Source organism: Varanus komodoensis, unplaced genomic scaffold (genome assembly GCF_004798865.1).
Source record: "Varanus komodoensis strain SLA01 unplaced genomic scaffold, ASM479886v1 scaffold15, whole genome shotgun sequence".
NCBI lineage: Eukaryota > Metazoa > Chordata > Lepidosauria > Squamata > Varanidae > Varanus > Varanus komodoensis.
The window spans coordinates 11,353,104-11,371,274 of NW_025335440.1; the positions used below are offsets into that span (position 1 = coordinate 11,353,104).

The window sequence follows — 18,171 nt, forward strand, 5'->3', positions numbered from 1 at the left end:
GCTCTGAGCTTGGGGGCTTACAATGCTCATACTAGGATTTCACCCCAAAACATATTTTCAACAGCCAGGCCTTGTACTACAGGAAAACGTAATTCCTTACATATTAAGGGATAATCATATTATGCATGAAAAAGCATCAGCAGTATTTACTGAATCTCAATATATAATTAACACAGGTATACTCAGAATTTTTATTTGGGCAGAGAAGCTTTTGTTCACAAAACATTTTGACAGCTGTTTGGTGATAGTATTGAAATGCTAAGTTAGTGTTGAAAACTAACATAGATTCACCTATCTCACTGTAATTCAAATAAGGTACTGAGGATTCAGTAATAATATGCACATTTTAAAAGCAACAGGACTGCATTATAGTTCAAACTTTCAGAATTAAAATTTAAAAGCCTAAACTTACATTGAAGGATTTGATATAAGAGGTACATGATGATGTTTTACTTATATGAAGAAATTAACTATATAGGTCTTATCTAAAGAAAACTGCTTTACTACAACACGCTGGAGTTCTTCCTTACACTGTGTATCAACTTCACTTAAACTAGTTACATAATCCATTCTTTCCCTTATGACCTATTTCTTATAAAAAAGCAAACTAGAATTGTAAAATGACTTCAATATTTCATACATACATTTTGTAATATTCCAACTAATAAGAATCACTTTAGAAAAGAATACCATGCTGAAAACTTTTCCTTTGAAATTTGTGTACTCGGTATTTAAATTTGCAATTATTTGCTACGCTAAAGGGTCTTGCTGGTACTTTAACAGATAAAGATATCAGATTTACTGTTGCAGCCTACACAACAATTTAGCGTTCAAGCAGAGAAAAACCAATATCACCAATGCCATATGAAAGAGAAGAAATTGAGGGATCTGATACTTCTACGTGTAAATTAGTTGCCACTGCAGAGCAGAGCTTTTTGCAAGGTGTTAACTAACAACAGATACCAATAAAATCATTTTCAGGACGACCAAAAACAACAAACTCTTCTGAAATATCTCGTGTGACAACCTAGTCTTCCCAATAACTTCCTAGGCTGGTGCTTCGGTATCGGACCTACTCCCCGCTTATTTTAACCCACCATCATTTTCCACAGCACCGTAACACCGCCTGCCGTACAGAGCCCAGGGGCTCCTGTCATATTTTGCCCTCTAATACAAAGAAGTCGACGGCAGGGTACTCACCATCGTCCAATGCTGCCTGCACAACATTAGCGACAGCCCCAAAACCTTTCACAAAACCTCTTGCAAAAACGAAGGGGCTGGCATCGAGGCCAAAGCCAATTATCCGAAGGAAGAAGTTATTAACATGTTAAAATCCAAGCTCAGCGTCGTATGGAGAGAAGCAAATTGCTCAGCACTCCCTTAGATCAGCCATATTACTCTCCCAAATCAAGCAACACTTCACTTCCCAGGCTACTTCCCTAGCAGCCTCAGGAAAGACAAGTAAGTGGAGCGCGCTCGTCTAAACCAGTCCTGCCCGAACTCCCATTGCGGGCTTGGGCTGGGAAGGTGATCTGCGAGCCCCCGAAGCGCCTCGGAACTTCAGCTCGCAGGGCTTCCCTCCGCCCCCAAACACCAAGCGAGAGCCTCTGGAGGAGGAGAAGGGAAGAGGAGGAGAAGGGAAGAGGAGGGAAGGAATGAAGGAAAGAATAAACCCTTAGCTGGAGAAAGTAGATCCGACTACTCGGAGCACCGCGAATGTGCGGACTGGATTCTTCCTCTCAAGGATCGGGAGCGATGAGCCACAGCTACACTCGCTCTGGAAGGAGCCTCTGCTTTAACTCTTTCCCGACCCGCTACAGCAAACTGAGCATCTCTTTAACCGATGGCTTCCAACTGAAGCCTCTCTGCCACCGCCACGGAAAAATCTCAAGCAGAATTAAAAGGAGAACTTCCTCTCCTAATGCAACCCGAGTTCGTTGCGGAAAGAGCTCCGTGTCCGAAAGCCTGCGGACAGTTTCCGAGTTAGAAACGATACCTGTCACCTCAGTCCCAAGAAGAGAATCGTTTGCAAATGCTACCATAAAGTTGGCAGGGGGAGCAGGGAGAGATAGCCTTTACTGTACCTTGGTAAACAACCTTGTTTCCCCACCTCCAGGACGCAACAAAATGCCCACACTTTGAGAAGTGCCTCTCTCATCGCCTCCCAAATTGTTTACAATCTTAAACTACAGAACAGTGTTTTAGAAAAGCGTTTTTATTCAAACATATTCTCCAAACATTGGCACGGCTTCTCCTTTGTCCCCTTTCCCGTCCCTCAACCGGCTTCTGCCAAAAAAAAGGGGAAAAAAACCTTTTTCAACTGAACAAAGAAAACGTTATGTAACTTATTTCACTTATTCTGCCTGCCCTCTAAAAATACCACAAACTCACCAGTTATCCTTTAGAACTAACCAACCTACTGGCTTAGTACATAAGGTCGAGGCTGGGTTCTCTTCTGTCCACCTCAAACGCAGTCAATTTCAACGTGCTTTTTAAATGCTTTCCCAATATGTTATTTCAATGCCCTATTTACCGGCCCTCACTTAAACAAACTGGGTAATATCCTGTAGATGATAAACCCAACATTTATTATCTTCATGCTAAGGTTAAACAAATGTTTAAGCTAAAAATTCCAAGATCTCTCCCCCCCACCCACTCTGCACCCATATACAAGTATAGTTTTGTGTCAATAAAACTATTTTCAATTTCCCTCAATGATGCAGATATGCTAATTGGTTCAGAAGCAAAGGTGGCAATCTTACATGGATTTGAGAGTAAATGTCATTAATATCAGACATTTACTTTAAGGCAAACCCAGATAGGATCTATCCTATCCACACACTGCACAGGGTCAACTCGAGGTGCTTCCAGGCCAGTGTGCAAACACAGCTTCAAATACAGTTTTTAATTCCTCAAACAAAATCTTACAGGTAATTCAGGTGTTATTTTCCTTTTGGAACCAGTTTGTGGTTTCCCATCATTTCTTCCCCCTATTAAGGAGGGAAATAAGAAATAGCTGCCCAAGTAATTTTTAGTTGCTTGCACGAGATGCTGTATCAGCCTCTAAGTAGCCTTACACTGAGAATAGTATGAAGCAAGCCCAGACGCAGTCAGCAACTGTTTTACACCCCTCTGTTGAACCCTGCACCATGCAACAATATTTTATCTGGAAATAATGTATATGGAGATGATTGTTCAGGACTATTTTCCTACATCAGCATAATCTGCACAGGCTCATGATGTAAGCATCAAAATCTGGCATTGTCCTGTTACATTGGTTCCACGACCGTTGTACTAAGTCCTGACATTTATCACCACAACAATAATCCAGAGAAAGAAGCAACACCTGAATAAACCAAACTTTGCTTACAATACAGAAAAAGATATTCTGACTTTGTCATTAATGGGACATTCCATGATAATTAGCAGTAGTGAATATAGTAGAATAAAAGTTCTAGGAGAAATCCCACCCTGTTACAATAGGTTTGTCCCAAGCACAGTCTGGCTGGGAGCACAGTCTGCTGGGCTAGCTCGTATCTATGTACTGTCTCCGGGGTAAGTTTCAGTCCCCAGCATCGTGGAATAGAGTTGGCCTTCGTTGAAAGAAATTTAAAATTAAGTTACTTAATGAAAAATGTAAATTTATTCCTTCCTCCCTCACTCCCCACAATAAATTGGCAACTAAAGGTATATTCCACCTTGTGGTGAATTAGTTTGTATTATTTAAATATTTATGTGGTAAAAGCATTTCCAGAAAGTTATAAAGGCAAGAATTTTTCAGACACAAAAAGGTATAAAGTGTTGGGATAAAGAATGAAACACCTAAGTTTAACAAGTTCCCTGACCATTGTTTGTGTGCAAGCTTGGACAATTCCCCCCACACGAGGTCTTTCTAACATATGTCATGAGTCATACTTCAAATGACATCATGACACACCTTAGAGAACTTGCTAGTCCACTGACATTTAGACATTTATGTAGCCACAGCTATGAAAGACAAGAGGCTGCATTAGAGTTAACTACAAGTCTGAATATTCAGTAATTTCTTGAAGCATTACTAGGCAAACTGGTGAAGTTTAAATGGACTATTTACATGTCCAGTAATTTTTTCAAAATAGAAGTTAAAAACAGCTTTTTCTGTATTACTGAAGATTTATATAGTGGAATGTAAATGTTTATGTAAATGTAAATGTCGCCTGGAGGAATGCTGTCCATGGGGTCAGGATGGGTCGGACATGACTTCGCAACTAACAACAACAACATGTTTATACTTAAAAATTAAACAAAATGCCTTGTGCGATAATCATTTTCTAAGTATAACACTACTATATCGCTTTTTTCAGCAAGAGCAATACCATACTGCAAGTTGTGCCACATTGTGACACCGAACCTGTTCTCTCAACTGATGCTAAAACTGAGTTTTCCTATTTTCTGTGATACAGTTTGGAATCACTTAAATAACTGTGCCACTACATGTTACCAGAGGCAAGAGACTATGATAAAGAACAGCATCTACATGTTAGGATCTCTCTCTGCAGTAAGGTGAAGTAAGATCTCTAGAATGCTCATCAGTAAAACTATGAGAGTGGCAAACAAAGAGTAAAGCATAAATCAGTTGAAGCAAAAATGCAAAACAGAACAGCAACAATAAAAAAATCCAGAATGTGTAACACTTTTACTAGAATGTTATTAAAATAAACTAATATTTAAAATAATTTTAATATAAAATATAATTTTGATTTGAATATGCCCATCTATTCAATAAGAGCATGAAGTGTCTTGGATAAAATGTAGTTTTTTTTTTCATTAAGCTAAATTCACAGGTAACATCCTCTTTATTTCTTACACTTATTTTGGTAATGCTTTGATACAGCACTGCAACTTTAGGAAATCATTGTATGAAAAACACAAAGTCTTCAGAAAAAAATTAAAAGAATTATTTCACTGCATGTTTATTATGCAAGTTTAAAAAACAAAATGAGAAAAATATTTTTAAATCATTTTTAAACAAATAATTTTTCATTGTCTCTCATGCATGCCTTGTCAAATAAAAACATCTTTGTCAAGCATCAGAATTGCTTCACAGTTAGACCATGAACAGGCTGCAAAGGGCTTTCCATAAGCAGGATGCCAGAAGAATCCTCCCTCCAGTCATTACCCACCAATTTCAGATGGTGGTGGTGATGGCACTTGGGAATCCAGAGAAAAGCTTCAGATGGTACTCACAGTGTCCAGGCAGGCACACTTAGGTCCTTTGGGTATATATTTCTCAAACTATTTAGGTTTTTATAAATAAGAACCTGTAGCAGTTTAAAAACAGGCAAGATGCACTCCTTATTTCTGGTCCAACTTGTCTTTTGTACTGAAGTTTTCGATAATTTTCTAAGGCAGACCAAATTGTTACCTGTGTGTGGATAAGTGTCCAGGGTATCTCATTCCAGAAAAGGAGCCACACTTCGCTCACCAACCTAAATTAAACATCCTATATATCAGAAAAACAACCTGAACATCCCTTGGTAAAACTGGATCTCACATTCCTCAGAAACTACAAAAACGACCCTTCAAACTGAGCATGATCCTATCCACACCCATATCTCACTAGTCAGATGAACCAAAGAACCTCCATTTTATCTGGACTTAGCTTCAGTTAAACATACTTATTATCCACATCCTCTGGCCTCAGATGATGAAACCAGTCCAAAAGATATAAGTCAGATGACACACTGGACACCTCAACTAGATCAGCAACATTGATGGTATCAAGATCATTGTGGAGATGAGTCACTTTTCCTTGCCAAATGATCATCCAGACCATTACCAACTTCAAGCATTGGTTAATACTTCTACTCCCTCACAGCTTACTGATGACACTGTAACCTAAATCTGTGAATAGTCTCAATCAAAAATTTTGGGCTGCTATTAAAAAGCAGCCCAAAATTTCCCTATTCTGGCATAACCACCAAACTCTATTTGGTAGAGTATTGAATAGCTTTGTAGAATTGATGATAGGTGGTGTTAAAGATTCAAAGAACACTTATGTACCCAGTGCTGTAAAATCAAGAATTTCTCCAAATCAAGGCAGCAATATAGAGGAAAAGTGAGAAAATCTGTAACTTCCAGACACAGAGCAAAGGATACTATATTTATTATTTATTTATTTCAAACATTTGTATGCTGTCCTTCACTATCGCATCTCAAGAGGTTTACATGATTAAAAGCAAAACCATAAAACAATTGTTAAAACAGAACAATACAATAAAATTATCAAAACCAGAACAAATAAATCAAAACCAAATATAACAAAACTGACTGTAAAACAGTAAAAATAGTAATTTTTTAAATAATGATTAAATAAAAAGATTTTAACCTGGTGCCAAAAAGAGTATAGACTCGGCGCCAGGCAAACTTCACCGGGGAGCATATTCCATAATCTATACCTTTATGGGAAAAATTTGGAAGGGGATGCCATTTTTGCTATATTCCCAAGTTGTCCAAAATAGATAGTTCCAGTTAAAAATGTTATCTTTCACTTTCTACTTCACATGAACTTTTGCAAGTTATATTATCACCTCTTGGAACTTAGCTAGTTCTTTTGTAGGAAGGCCAAAATCATTAAGCCAACATAGTTATTCAGAAAACTACCACCACCAGTTACAGACAGATCAAAGTTATAGACAGGTCTAAGAACATCTTGACTTAAAGGGAGGGAGGGAAGCTATATTCCAAGTGAGGGGATATGTCTAAGAAATCTTGATTCAACTTACATTGAAACACACATGCATAGAAACATAGAAACAGAGCAAGTCAGAAGGGGTCTCCCAGGCCATCTAGTTTAACCCCCGGCTCCAGCCAGCTCCGCTCACGATATGCCCGCAAGGCCTTTTATATCTTTATCTCTGCATAAAGAATTGTATGAACAATTAGGTGTTGCAGATCTTTACACTGCATACTGGAACTTCTAATATTTTCACCATCACCCCACAACAGCTCTTCCTGCAGCAATTACAAGTTTTGAGGTAGCTTGACTGAACCACATTCACATTGACTGATAAGAGGGATCTTGGAAACACTACCAATTTAATGAGTATCAGTACACACTGTTTCATATTTGGGCCAAAAACCTGTGTAAATTGGCCCAAATAAATTGTGCTTAGATCCCCTGCAGTAAGAACTTCCTTCTTGCCTTTTCCTCCTAAATATCTTCATGATCCAGCATTTTCTTTGCTCATGGAGTTAAATCTTTTGGTGCCATCCTGATAAACTAACAATTCAGTAGTTTGACCTCTTCCTTTTTGGTTTCAGTCTCTCCTTTTTGTCCATAAAGATATTCAAACAACTTTTACATAAGCCTGTCTCAGCATTTTGACATCATCAGCTAACGTATGGAATCTATTTGTTCATTGTATGACTCTTTAAACCAACAATGTTCATCTAGATTTTGAAAGTTTAATACAAATAACACATACAAAAGAAACAACCTGAGTAGATCAGAGAAAACAAAACAAAGGACATCTCCAAGCAGCAGAAAAATACAACGTGCATGTATGTGTGGAGCAGTTCAGGAGAACATACATTTTTACTTCTTGACACAAATATTCTTACATTGCACAGCTATCCCTTTACTATTTAGATGTATTTACTATATTCATACCTGCCTTTTTCCTGTGCAAAGAACCCAAGGTGGCTTAGATAATTCTGCTTCTCCTCTCTATTTTATCCTCACAAGAACCCTGTGAGGTAGACATTCATAGCTAAGTAGGGAGTAGAACATGGCTCTCTCAAACACAGGCAAATATTCTACCCACTAACTCTCTAACTATGATAGTTAGACTGAGTTTTGTTAAGTTTCAGTGTATAAAGGATATAAAATTCTTTAGTAACAAGTATTGTAAATGAAGCAATCTAATTTTTAAAAATCTTGCTATAAAATATGTAACTTGGAAGCTGCCTCAGGAAGGTTTCACCCTATAAGGTGGCCTTCAAATATTTTAAACCCTTCAGGACAGGCCAGAAAATAATTCCAGGAAAAATCTGTGTTTTCTTGTTTCTTTGTTTCAAATGTTGTATAAACAGTATAAAGATGTATATTCCACCCTTCAGCAGAGCTTCTAGGCAGTTTATAAAAATAAAACATAGCATGTTGAGAGAGAAAAATACATTGTTTTAAAATCTGGGAGAATAAGAACATGTTAGCCTGATGATGCAAAAAGACAATATCCTTACCCCATCATCTGCCAATCCTATCTTTTTATCTGCCTGTGGGTGCTACTGAATATATATTCCTATTTCCAGCCTCAAATTTTAACTGCATGTGGACAGAATACATAGTTGGAGAGAGGAAATCTACAAAGCTATTCGACTACAATAACCTCCTAAAAATGTATCATTAAGAATCTAAGATGTGATACCTACAAAAGAACTAATGCTTAAGCACCTGGCATGATACGTCCAGTTATTCATTGTGCTGTTCACAGATGTCTCATTGTTACCTTTCACTACACCCATCTCATCACCATCTGCTGTTCCCACTTTTAAATTAGGACTATGCAGGGTCTTTGCATAACATATACCTTGATATTGTGAATATGCACTAGTTAGTATAACAGGGTCCTAAATTTCTAAAGTAATTCAGTAGGTTTTTTTATTTACTTCAGGTGAAAGTAGTGAAAATTATCAGTAAATTAACTATAACAAAGGGCTAAACATTTAGATAGATTTTTAACATATACCACTACCAAAAATTTATAAAATAAAGCTTATAACTTTTGGTCTTAGGACTCAAGAGCATTTTAAAAGTATAAAGTAGGTGGAATCTCAATACCTTTTAATAAACCATTGTATGTTCATATATTGATATTTCTAACTTTTATTCTGTATAGAAAATATTTCTACTAATCATGATGAGGCCCATGCATCCTATTATACTTCATTAGACTAGGAACTGTATTCCAGCTTTGGTTAATCTTGCTTCAGCAAAAAGGTCAAGTACATTAACATGTTTGTCACCAATAGCCATGCTGAGGTGTTTTGAACTTACTGGAGATAAACCCCATTAAACTCAGTTGGACTTACTTCTGAATAAACATGTACAGGAAGATTCTGTTACTTTAATTGTGCAGTTGCCCTTCTTTCTGAAACAAACTTAACATGAATGACAATAACATTTCTAGTCAACCATGAAAAAACTAACACATGGACCCTATCATGATAACAAGTGAGGGACATGTAAGCACACTGATTTTAATGAGTCATGTGCATTTTCTATTTTGGTAAAGTGTATTCTACTTAGTAAAGGCCAAAAAGTACGATGTATAAAAACTCTGTTCACATGGCTTTTCACCTGCTTTTGGGCCCCCTGAAGGGATCCATACAACTGCTTCTTCCTAAAGGATAACAATTTTAACACTACAACAACCATCTAACTGTTAAACATAAATTCTTGCCTGGTGAACATGCCTAAAAAGTGTTACCTTCACTCTCAAGTGACCTTTGCAATGGTTCTGATCTTATGTGACTAAACACAGCTAGAAGATAGTACTGTGCCAGTTGCATCCTTGAGGGTTCTATTTCCTTTTGCTTCTCAAAATCTACATAAAGCTAATGTGAGAGCTATGGAGTTTTGGGAATGGATCTCATCACTATACTGATGACAGAACTCTATTTCTGCCCAAGGAGGCTGAAATCCTGAATCATCTGGATGCAATGATGAATTGGATATAAGTTGACAAGGCAAACCCAGGGAAAACAGAGGAATCATTTGTCAACAGAAAAGCTAAACCAGGTCTAGGGATATGAAGGATCAGACTTGCAGCTTGGCAGTGTTTCCTGCAGAGGACAGATCTGGTTACATGTCTTAATCCCATCATGTTCAGATGCTCTATTTAGGTGAGGATGCCCCTTGAAGTTTTCAGGAATTGTAGCTACTGCAAAATCTGGTGGCCAGATTACTTTCTTGTAAATCTTTTGTTGGCCATGTGACACCAGTTTTTCAGTAATTACATTGTTTGCCAAATTGTTTCCAGGCACAATTAAGTATTATTGTGCTTGCTGACAACTCCCTAAATGGTTTGGAGCCAGGATACCTGAAAAGCAACCTCCTCCTATATGAACCCGCTTCAGAAGCTCTTTGGAATGTCCCACCAAGAGAAGCCAGGTTGATGGAAACATGAAATGGAATCTTCTTTGGGGATGTTGCAGATTGTTAGCTAATAGACCAGTAGTGTTAGATTGGTCTATTATTTGTTAATTGTTAATAAAATCATTATTATTACAATCCTACACATGTGGTACTCAAAAGTAAGTCCCACTGAACTCAATGGGACATTCCCAAGTAAGTGTGTTAAGAACTGCATTCTTAAGACTCTTTTGTATTACCTGGGTTTTGAGTGTTTTTAAATGCACTGTAGTTAAAACATTTTAAATTACTGCATTATCATGTTGTTTTAAAGTTTATACTGTAAGTTACCTTGATTATTTTTTGGGACAAAAGCTAACTCAGAAATAAATGTATAAATAAAAAATACATTCCATCATTACTTCTAGAATAGTGGTTTTGTTTACATTTTCCTCATTGCTTTCCTTATAATAGAATAATTGAACCAATCTTACAGTAGAAATGTTTGTTTATACAACATTTGGATACCTTACTATATGCTTTAGTTTAGGCAAAATCCCACCAGAAAAGCAACATTGTATTTTAAGCAATAATCCCAACTTCCTTGCAGTGAGTGCTTTTCTTTGTTGCTGCAACATTTGTAACACCAATATCTGGATAGCATCATTTTGTAAGCATCATCATGTCAGAATCAAAAAGGCCAACCAATTTATTGTGTTTTAAAAGATTTAGCTTGTATGTGATCCACAATACTTGGAATTAATAACTACATTTGCTTCAGCTGATTACTATTATTAGTATGAACATCTGTAAGTAAGGGGCCAGATCTTGCTTGCACGGATCATGTTTTTGCAACTAGATATGGTAAGAGAAACATCACTTAGGATGCAATCCAAAACACATTTTGACAGAAAAATCTTACAACTCCAAGCATTTCCCATCCAGTTATATTGCAGAAGATACAGGGCCCTTTTTCTATATAGATATGCATAGGAATGCACCCTTAGGTCACCATTCCATGCCTTCTGGAACAGATGTATTGAAGCATCCAAACTTAAAGGCTTATATACATCCAGTGCATCAAGAAAGGCAGTCGTAGGAGCTCTGCCTTGCACCATTGTAATCTGGCAGTCTAAATTAAACACTGGGAGGTGAAGAAGGCTGGAGTACCAATAGGAATTGCTATAAACCATTGGCCCCAACTTCCTCACCTCCCTAGTCTGCAGCATGCCCCTCTTCTACCTCTCTGGGGCCTTGCAAAGGCAGCTGGTACAGTTCTTTTCACACTGCCTCAGAGGCGGTACAGTGGTGGCTCAGCCTTTAGAGTTCCAGAGGAGGTTACAGAATCTTGACACTGGGAAACTGAATAATCCTATGCCCCCCAGATACACTGAGAGGCCAAAGAATTGTGTCCTCTTAGTTTACTTTCTCGCATTTTTGTCACACAGCCAAAACAAATAGGGTTAACACTCCAAATCAGTGGTGGAAAACCTATAGCACAAGTGTCACGGCAGGCACGCAGAGCCCTCTCTATCGGCACGCGAGCCAAGTCGCGCCAGCATCGCCCCAGCAGCCGAGCAATGGATAACAGTGCACATAGGGGCCATGCGCATGCTCGGAAAGGAGTAGTGGTGCCAGGCGATAACATCACAAGCCGTGACACAATAGCTGCAACTCGTCCAAACTTTTGCATAGCCGGTCAGGGCACTGCCAAGGATATATATGTATTTGCTTGGACTGGCTATTTTCAGGTTTTACTGTAGTGCTGGCACTTTGCAATAAATAAGTTGGGTTTTGGGTTGCAGCTTGGGCACTCGGTCTCTAAAAGGTTCACCATCACTGCTCTAAATGTTTCCGTTTTTTTGGTCAGCTGTACTCTAGCAGCCTTCATACCTTATTATGTCAGATTTATGACTTTTTAAAAATTATGCACATATATAAGCAACTGTTTTTTACAATTTAATTTAAACTGCCCAGGGAGCCTTTTGGCTGATGGGTGGTATAGAAATATAATAATCTTGTTATATTTCTCCTAATCTTACTTGTCAGTATATCATATAATACTAAATAGATTAAGAAGGATGACATCCTAAACTTGCATTCCAGACATTTAGTATTTGCAACATTAGTGTATCATGATCAACAAAAGGTATGGAAACATATTAATAGAATATATTTTTTTCCATACAATTAGAGTAAATAGCACAAGGACAGTCTCAAAGCATACAGGAAAAAATACAGTAATAAAATAGGATTCCAAGTCATTCTACTTCACAATCTTCCCTTTAAAAGTGAGACTGGCACCTTAGCAATAACATACTACAAGTCAGTAATAACGTTTAAACTAGGCCCCAAAGACAGCAGATTTCATTCTGTTTAGTCATAATGGAAGACAGCAAAGGAACTTGATTGTTGTTCTGGCTTCCAGAAAACTGTATAAGCAAGCATACATTAATACTTTCCCATTTTAAAACTTTTTGTTTTTATTTATAAATTTGATGGCCTCGTAAGAAATACAATTCCACTTGTATGGTGAGCAGCTTGTTGGGTGACATAAGAAACTGGTTTTGTAATGGGGGCTCCATAAATCCTTCAGTAACATGTAATTTTCCCTTTGAATCCTGGTCATAACAGTTATAAGTCAAAATCATATCTATGTAATTTACAATCATCAATAAGTTAATGGCATCCAGTTCTTGCTCTCTTTTCATAGATAGAGAGATCATTTCATAGATCAGATAATGTTCATTTTGTGTAATATCTGACAGCTGTTGGTGACTGGATGCAGGTGAAAAGCCACAGCAGCTGAATCCAGTCAAGACTGTGGAATGATGGTTGACAAGATCTCTGACCTGAAGGGATATGTCCACCATTTAGTAATGAGTTAAAGCTCCCTTGACCACTCAGGCTCATAGCCAAAGGATTCTCCTGGATCACTTGCATCTGGAGATAGTAGCAGCAACCAGGAATCCTTTCCACCAGCTTCATCTGGGAAGAAGGTTGCAAGTCTTGTCAAATTCAGGTTGGTCAACTATCAATCATTTCTTCACAATACCAAGACTAGAATACTGTCATTTTCTGTTAGAAGTTGAAGCTATTGCATAGGGTCATGCAATTACTATATGCATAGCAACAGACTTACTTATGATGCCAGGCATTCTTTAAGAAGGGAACTACTTTTGGAGAAGGTAAGAAAGCTGCAAATGATAAACAGCAAAATATCCCACCTCCCCAATAGACTGCACTCTCAGTTGCTGCAAGCTGTAGTACTTTTTTCTGCCTTAACATGCACAGGATTCTGCCCTAAACAACTGGAGTCTAAAGACCTTAGGAACCATTTTCTTCCCTCTGTATTATATAGTCTGCTATAAGCAGCCTCTCTATAGCTCCTTCTGCATGCAAGGTTTCTGCAAATAAAAAGATTACCCTTGTATCCCAGCTCTGAAATTTCCCTCCTTCAAAACTGCCAAATCACCAAACAACTGATCCTGTTATATGTTTATAGATAAAATACTATAAGCCACTTGAGGCTACAGGATATGGCAGGAACTACAGTTTTTAAAAGGAATAGTTTATCACATGCCTCAAAGCAGAACAGTCTGTCTATACTAACTGAAGTGCCAAATATTCTTAATAGGGTGGAAGTCAGCCTCTGTCAACATAGTACCCAACTATTATCCCATTCAAGTCCATCAGTAGAACATGGAAAGGGGCAATTTATGGCAACCCCCATAGAAGAATGAAGGCCAGGAAGGAAAATGGCTGAAAATAACCTCCTCTCTTTTCTATTCAGAGATGTGTTCTGTTGCAGAGGGACACTAGTTGGATATTACACAATAAAACTACTAAACCAAATGTGAACAATTATTTCACTAAAGTTAATGACAGACTTATGATGGAAAGAAGATAACAAATCAAACAGCAGGTAGAAACAGACTAGTTTCACTACTAAGAACACCTTTACTAGATGACATTTTGCAGACCTAATAGCAAGGAAAATAGAGAACATTTATGCAATCATTACTGTGTTGATGGCCTGATTTTAAAATATTAAAAGACGTTGCTGCAACAATGCCAGGGTGTGTGTTGCAGGAATAATTTCAAGAACTTATGCCATTAAAAAAGGTCAGTTCTGCATGGAAAGAACCCTGCACTAACATTGTGTGCAGCTGGAAGGAATAGTACAAGAAACATTAATGTTTATTAAGACTATATTCATATATCAGCTATCCATGTACTGAAGAGGGAATCTTTCCACAGACACACAAGGAAATTCAACATTTAAAGCATAGATATATAACTATTATTTTATCTCACTATACTATAATTTTATACAGATTTTATTTTAAATCACCAGACAAGAAAACAGACCTACCAAATGAATTCTCCCCAACAGGAGCTTCCCAAGTCACAGAATGAGGAAATCTGCCTTGTGTCATGACCTTATTTTCTAGCTGTTAAAAACTGACTAAATTTTTAGAAAACCTTTTAAACAGATCAAGTACCTTCCTTTAGAAACACACTTGTTTCTGAAAAAGGTTCAATGACAGAATCTTCCATACTAATCTCTTTATAAAAGTAAGTATTAAGTGATAGTGGTGAAGAGCACTATACCTCCAGCATACAGGACCAGCCCATGATATTTTGCTGCCTGAGGCAAAAACCAAAATGACAGCCCCTCCCAAGCCATGTACAAGTACAACTGAGCAGGGAGAAGTTGTTTTCAACACTGATGACAGGACAGCACCTGAAGACGGCAGGTGAACTTTAGGGCACAGAACAGGGCTTATGATGTACAAGTCTCTCCTCCAACACCTTATGGATGTCTTTCAATATCTGCGACCTGAGGCAAATGCTTTGCTCTATCCAATGGTAGGGGCAGCCTACTCTGGGGAAAGAAGCAAGTCACTGCCATAATGTAGAAAATTGTAAGTTTTTTCTTCTTTTCTTAATATGAATTTTTCTACTACATATGAAAATTTTACATTTCTGAATTTTACTTGAAAAATGGATGGCTTTCAAGTATTTTACTTGAAAAATACTTGATGGTTTCATAGAACCATCGCATAAACAGAAGACGTAATTCAATATCAGTATTAAACTAGTTCAATAAAAACAACAGCCCAAACTTTATCTGCATATTAAGCCAGGACCCACAAGAATGCAATTCCTAGATCCTTCCGAAAGTTTACGTTAAACATTTAAATCTCTGTGGCAAGCAAAGACCATCTGAATTTAGTAAAAAGACAAAAAAAAGTTTTGATCCAAAAGTAAGCCACTATATACTTAAACAAACAAACCCTACTCTTTACAATTTCATTGGATTTTATGGTAATAGACAAATGCAACATTATTGCCTATTCAGAGGCCTGTATATTATCTGAGTCCATATTCATGTATAACAGGAACCCAGGTATTTAGATCTAATGTTAATTTGTGAACTATCCTTTCGATTTCAAGACAAACCAAAACCACCTGCATCACAGTCAGATAAAAAAGGACGACATGCTGTTCCTTACTTTCTTGAATAAGCATGCAGAACTAAGAGAATGGGCCACAAATTTCATTTCTTCAGATTAATTTTCAGAGAAAGATGGCAGTATTAACAGACAAAGCCAAAACAACACAATATTCCCCCAGCCACTCTCCTGTTGTTGTGCATACCCCTCGCTGTGGCTTCTGACAGCTCCCAGGGAGGAGCTTCCCATTACACAATCACCTTCCTATGGTTGGTGGACTCACTGTTTGCATGCACAGGGAGGGTGGGAGGAAATTTGTGCTCAAAAGTAATCCTGTTACTTACAAAAAGAAGCTTGTTTGAACAACAGATATTAAAAGATCACTATATTAGAAATGTTGAAAATATCCGGGGAAGGGAAGAGGCCAAGAGACCTTTAGTCAGGAAAGAAAGACTCAGTAAGAAACTAGGAGCAGGAGAAGAAAGGAAGAACGAAATTAGAAATAGAGAGAGAAGGGTGACAAAGGAAAACAGAGAGGAAGGAAAAAAGGAAAACGGATTAAGAGGGCTATCCTAAACGCAGAACCCAGGACAGAAAGGCATTAAGCCACAGAAGTTAGAAGTAAAGAAAGAAATGGATGGGGACAAAAGGGAGGGGGCAGAAGAAGGAAGTACAAGGGAGAAGGAGAAAAAGGTGAGCTGGGGCCATTGCCAATATGGCACTGAAAAAGTATAAACAAAAGGAAGGAGGAAAGCAAGAAAGGAAGAGGAGGAGGGCAAAGTGCAAAGGGAAGGAGCGGCGAGAGGTGGCCATTCTTGACATGGCAACTGGGCAGCGAGAAGCGGGGGAGCAGCCCGTGCTGCGGATGACAGCCCTCCGGCCCGGCCTGGTGCGCGCCTCTCCCCGCCGCCCTCGTCCTCGCCGACATCCAACGCGCACGGAACTTACTTCTTTCTGACTCTCTGGAAAGGGGAAGCGCCATCTTTGCGAGGCCGGCCCCTAGGTCTTTTGTCTGTGGCGGCGGCGGCGGCTGCCGTGGGGGGAGCTCCCGGCTCAGGGAGTTGTGGCGGCGCTTCTGGCGGCGGCGGCGGCGGCGGCACCACCCCCGGCATCAGACTCTGTTCCTCCGTTGACATCCTAGTCAGCAGGACGAGAGAGACACATGGAGGATGTCGAGCGAGGCTGGGGATGATGAGGAGGGTGATACCGACGCTCCTCCTGCTCCGGCTGCCGCCGCGGTTCCCCTTTTCTCCCGGCGTCTTCGCCTCCGCCTCCGCCTCCTCCTCCGCCTTCTCCTTCTCTCCTACCTCCGCCTCGCATTGCTGGCCTCAGCCGCCGCGGACCAGCGCGCAGGTAGCAGCATGGGGAGGAGAGGGGAGGAGAGCCGCCTCAGTCACACGCAATCAGACTCTTTCGGGAGCTCGGGGAGGGCGGAGGTTGTTGCAGGAAGGAGCGGGGACCGCACCACCGCCGTCGCGCACCGCCGACTTCTCCGCCTGTGTGTGTGTGTGTGTGTGCGCGCGCTCGCGCGTGCGTGCGTGCGTGAGTGTGAGAGAGAGAGCGAGAGCGCCGCGTGCGCGCGTCTCTGAGGAGACGGCTGCTCCCTTCGGCCCCCCTCACAGGCCCCGGTGGCGGCAGCGGCTGCAGGCAGCGGCTCCTCTCCAGCAAGGCGGCCTTCGCCTCATCCTACGTGGGCCCCGCGCCCTTCCCCCGCCCCGGGGGAGGAGGCGGAGGCGGAGGCCAAGGTTGGCTGGCTGAGGGCAGCCGAGAGGAAGTTTTGACAGCTCCTCCAGCTGCTGGTTGGAGAGATAGGGCAGGGAGGGACGGGGGCGCGCGGGTTCGCGCGCGCACATGCACACTCTCTCTCTCTCTCTCTCTCTCTCTCTCTCTCTCTCTCTCTCTCTCAAGGGCGCACGCGCGCGCTTGTGTGTGCGAGAGAGCGAGTCGGGGAGGAAGGGTGCGCCTCTGGGCGTGCGTCCGAGAAGGCTCCCTCCCGCCCCCTCGCCCCTTCCTCCCTGCTCCCTCAGGCGGGCCAGCGACTGTGCGGGCCGGGAAGTTTTACTTGACGGGGAAAAAGGAGGCGCGGGGAGAGGGAGGGGCAGAGGCGACTGTTCCCGAGCGCGGGGGGAGGGAAGGGGGGTTGTGCGCGCGCGCGCGCTCGGCTGGCTGGCTGGCTGGCTGGGTGGCTGACCCAACCCCCCGCGGCGGCGGCGGCGGCGGCTTCGGCGGCTTCTCCAGCCGCCCTCGCCCGCGGTGGAAGTGCGTCGTCAGTCCGAGGCGTGTAAACAACTCGGGGCCGGCAGCCCGCGCCTTCCCCTCGCAGGCGCTGCCACCGCGCGCCCTCTCCCCTCCGGGCCCCGCGCCCCTCCCTCGCCGCTCCTGCCTGCTCCAGGCAGGGCCCCACACTGCGCCTGCCGACGCCGCCCGCCCACCGGCCAGCCCTTTTCCCTCAGCGCAGACATCTCATTCGACGCGCCGCCGCCGCCGCTGACCTCACGGGCTCCGCTGTTGCTGCTCTTGGCGGCGGCGGCGGCGGCGGCGGCGGCCGAGCCGAAACTGCGGAGCCCGGGAACGCGGGACGGGACGGGCTTCCTCTCC

At 41.1% G+C, this 18,171-nt stretch overlaps 1 protein-coding gene across 19 annotated transcripts in view; it reads right to left on the reverse strand.

The window, feature by feature from the left end:
* Nucleotides 1–17,225, reverse strand: part of KMT2C (lysine methyltransferase 2C) — a 183,787-nt gene extending 166,562 nt beyond the window's left edge. For 12 of the 19 annotated variants that reach the window (XM_044424617.1, XM_044424621.1, XM_044424603.1 and 9 more), the window contains exon 1: nt 16,522–17,225. In XM_044424617.1, coding sequence (XP_044280552.1) covers nt 16,522–16,709 — 188 coding nt within the window. In that variant the 5' untranslated portion in view covers nt 16,710–17,225. Of the gene's footprint in view, nt 1–1,200; nt 2,220–16,521 lie in introns of those variants that run through there. The other 7 variants (XM_044424620.1, XM_044424610.1, XM_044424619.1 and 4 more) reach the window with 2 other exon arrangements.
* Nucleotides 17,226–18,171: the final 946 nt, after the last annotated feature.